The 3,522-nt window shown below is 34.2% G+C and overlaps 1 protein-coding gene across 1 annotated transcript in view; it reads left to right on the top strand.

Moving 5' to 3' along the window:
• The first annotated feature begins 2,520 nt into the window (after positions 1–2,520).
• Positions 2,521–3,522, top strand: part of LOC106460905 (SLIT-ROBO Rho GTPase-activating protein 3-like) — a 121,718-nt gene continuing 120,716 nt past the window's right edge. Inside the window, exon 1 of the mRNA XM_013920663.1 lies at positions 2,521–2,574. Coding sequence (XP_013776117.1) covers positions 2,521–2,574 — 54 coding nt within the window. The remainder of the gene's footprint in view (positions 2,575–3,522) is intronic.

Genomic DNA, 3,522 nt, shown 5'->3' with positions numbered 1-3,522 from the left:
ACACTCACTACAACAATTACAACAATTCAACTTTACATATGTTTGAAATTGTTCGTAAGTAGCTGTGTAGACTTACTACAACAATTACAACAATTCAGCTTACATATGTTTGAATTGTTCGTAAGAGCTGTATAGACTTACTACAACAATTACAACAATTCAACTTACATATGTTTGAATTGTACGTAAGAGCTACGTACACTTACTACAACAATTACAACAATTCAACTTACATATGTTTGAATTGTTCGTAAGAGCTGTATAGACTTACTACAACAATTACAACAATTCAACTTACATATGTTTGAATTGTTCGTAAGAGCTGTGTAGACTTACTACAACAATTCAGCTTACACATGTTTGAATTGTTCGTAAGAGCTGTGTAGACTTACTACAACAATTACAACAATTCAGCTTACATATGTTTGAATTGTTCGTAAGAGCTACGTAGACTCTCTACAACAATTACAACAATCCTCTATCTCCCTTTTGTTTTTTCAAAGTTCAGTGATCAATATTACGTAAATAGAGTGTCATATATATCAGAATAATCTTCTGTAGAGTAGAAACAACAGGTTAAAGCTGTCCGATATGATATTGCGTATGAATGTGATATTTCAGTAGATCGTATCGGCAACAACCAGTTGCGTGAAGAGGTTCTATGATGCCCGGGGCCTTGTACCTAAGATCTTGGGGAAAGGCGGAAAGGGTTCTACTATTCGATTCGACTCTATACGTTGGATGCTCTCTCGATATGGATGCGGGTCCCGGCACCTTTCTGGCACGTTACTGGCAACAACAATAACTACATGTCTTTCACAATATGAATGACGGAGCTTAAGTTTCTGGACTTGAAGGGAATATTACTGTGAAATATACACAAGATTCCAATACTTTAACTTTGAAATATGAATTACTAACAAATACTTATATTGAATTCTAAGCCATTATAGCCATGTGATCAATCGGAACAGCTCGAAAATAGCCACAGTTTTATGATCATATAGCTATCCATGAAAAAAAATTGCGTAACAGTTTTTTTCCCCACTTAGAGAAATACAATATATAACTTAAATAACTTATAAGAAGTTTCGGAATGTTAATATAACAATAATTGAAACTGGTTTTTCCAATAGATTTCTTTGAAAATGAACAACAAAACAAACAAACAAAAAACGCATTGTTAGCAAGATGTAGCTTTTGCTGTACGTTATGTGAATTTAAGAATACGATTCAATAATTTGTGACTTGGCATGCATGGCCTGGTGGTTAGGAAGCTCGTATTGCAATCTGCGGATCGCGGGTTACAATTACGTTCACCGAATATGTTTGCCTTTTCAGTCGTAACGGTGTTATAAAGTGACAGTCAGTCTCACTATTCATTAGTAGAATAGTAGTCCAAGAGTTGACGTTGGGTGGTGTGGACTACCTGCCTTCCCTCTAACCCATGAGTGGGCAACTAATTTTTTTTTCCTAGCCATAGATGTGGCCAGTCGATCACAGAAATGGCCGCACTATTAATAAAACAGAAAATTTTCGTTAAATAAATTTATCTCAGGATTCTAATGACAGTCAAGGTCAATTATAAACACAACGCAAAAGTACAAAAAATAATTTTTCAAAATTACAAAAGCGTGACATTTCAATGAGAGATTTGGCATTCTTTTTCTCTGACCAGCTAAAAAATACACTATCGATGATTCTACGAGTTGGCCACACACATTTTTGCGAAATGGCTACACAGGCTTTAGCCTCTCACTGATAATTTAGAGACGGCTAGCGCAGAAAGCTCTCGTGTAGCTTTGCTCGAAATTCAAAACAACAATTTAAGCTTAATATACAACGGAACCAAGTTTGCAGTAAAATACCTTCAGTGGAAATACAAAACAATAATTAGAAGTTTGTATATTAATATATTTTAAGTTAATTGGATGAATATTCGAAGACCACGTCCCACACAGAAACAACAACAACACACACAAGCAGGCAAGCTCTGGGTTTATGACCTATAGTTCTCCAACGGAGTGTATTACGGTTCATGATTATATCATTTGTACCAAGATTAGCACATGTCACCATTCAACGTATTTAATTTCTTCTTAGTGAAAAGTGAAATGTTTGAATGAGACATTGAAAAGTTAATATCAGCAAATTAATTTCTATAAACTTCCACAGCCAGGTTTATCGAATGACAAATTCCGATCTCTCTGGAGATTATCGCATAATAATTATTATTAGTTCCTCTCTATTTTTGGTCTTCAAATTCCAAAGTCCGTGTTTCTTTCTGTGCTAAGAGAAATGTTATTGTGACAGTAAACCTAATTTTCCAATGAAACAGTAGACATATATTTTTGTGCTCGGAAGGAACGATATTTACCTGAAGGATAATAAGCTTATTTTAAAAGCTTTTACGTAAGAAAGGAGCTGATCAACTGGTTTTTCTCTTTGTTGTGAAAGTAATCTCAAAGGAAACCATTTACTTAGGAAAAAATGGCGTTCAAATGTTGTTATTAGAATGTAATGGCAAAGACGATAAAAGGAAATCTAGAGAAAGATCCATCTTACAAGGCTCAGGTAATAGTTCGTTGGTTGTATAAAATATACAGTTATATACGTTGTTAAAGAAAGGTCCATCTTACAAGGCTCAGGTAATAGTTCGTTGGTTGTATAAAATATACAGTTATATACGTTGTTAAAGAAAGGTCCATCTTACAAGGCTCAGGTAATAGTTCGTTGGTTGTATAAAATATACAGTTATATACGTTGTTAAAGAAAGGTCCATCTTACAAGGCTCAGGTAATAGTTCGTTGGTTGTATAAAATATACAGTTATATACGTTGTTAAAGAAAGGTCCATCTTACAAGGCTCAGGTAATAGTTCGTTGGTTGTATAAAATATACAGTTATATACGTTGTTAAAGAAAATGTTCACAAGGTAAAAAAAGCCAAAGAACACTACACTATAAACAAGCCTATATGGGCATTCGCACCAATAAATTGCTACTACCAAAACCTTATAAAATTAGGTCGTATCAAACTAACTAACATCTCATTAAGCTTACAGTCTTATAGCACTAAAATCCTGGGTACGATTCCCGTGCTGAACAGAACGCAGATGGTGTATAATATAGCTTTACCCTAAAACAACAACTACAAACAAAAAAGAACCAAACTAAATGTTGGTAAGAACAATATTTCTACTTTTCAAGCGTCTCCGGTTTCTCAGCGGTAAGACAGTGGGCTTATAACGCTAAAATCAGGTTTTGTTATCCGCATTGGACAGAGCACAAATAGCCCATTGTGAAACTTTGTGCATAGCAACAAACAAACAAGCCATTTCTAAAAAATTAAATGAACTTCAGCCATTAATTGATATACGTTTGAAATAAAAGCTGGCATTTCTGAACTTGTTTCAAAACAACACGATTTACATCATAGGTGTATTTATAATGGTTGGAGATGGCTTGAATGGGTAATGAAGAAAAACTTTAATATAAGTTTAACATAACAGCAAATGTACAAC

Source organism: Limulus polyphemus, unplaced genomic scaffold, assembly GCF_000517525.1.
Source record: "Limulus polyphemus unplaced genomic scaffold, Limulus_polyphemus-2.1.2 Scaffold858, whole genome shotgun sequence".
Taxonomy (NCBI): domain Eukaryota; kingdom Metazoa; phylum Arthropoda; class Merostomata; order Xiphosura; family Limulidae; genus Limulus; species Limulus polyphemus.
Note: the sequence above shows the minus strand (reverse complement) of the source record. Positions and strands in the feature narration are given on the sequence as shown.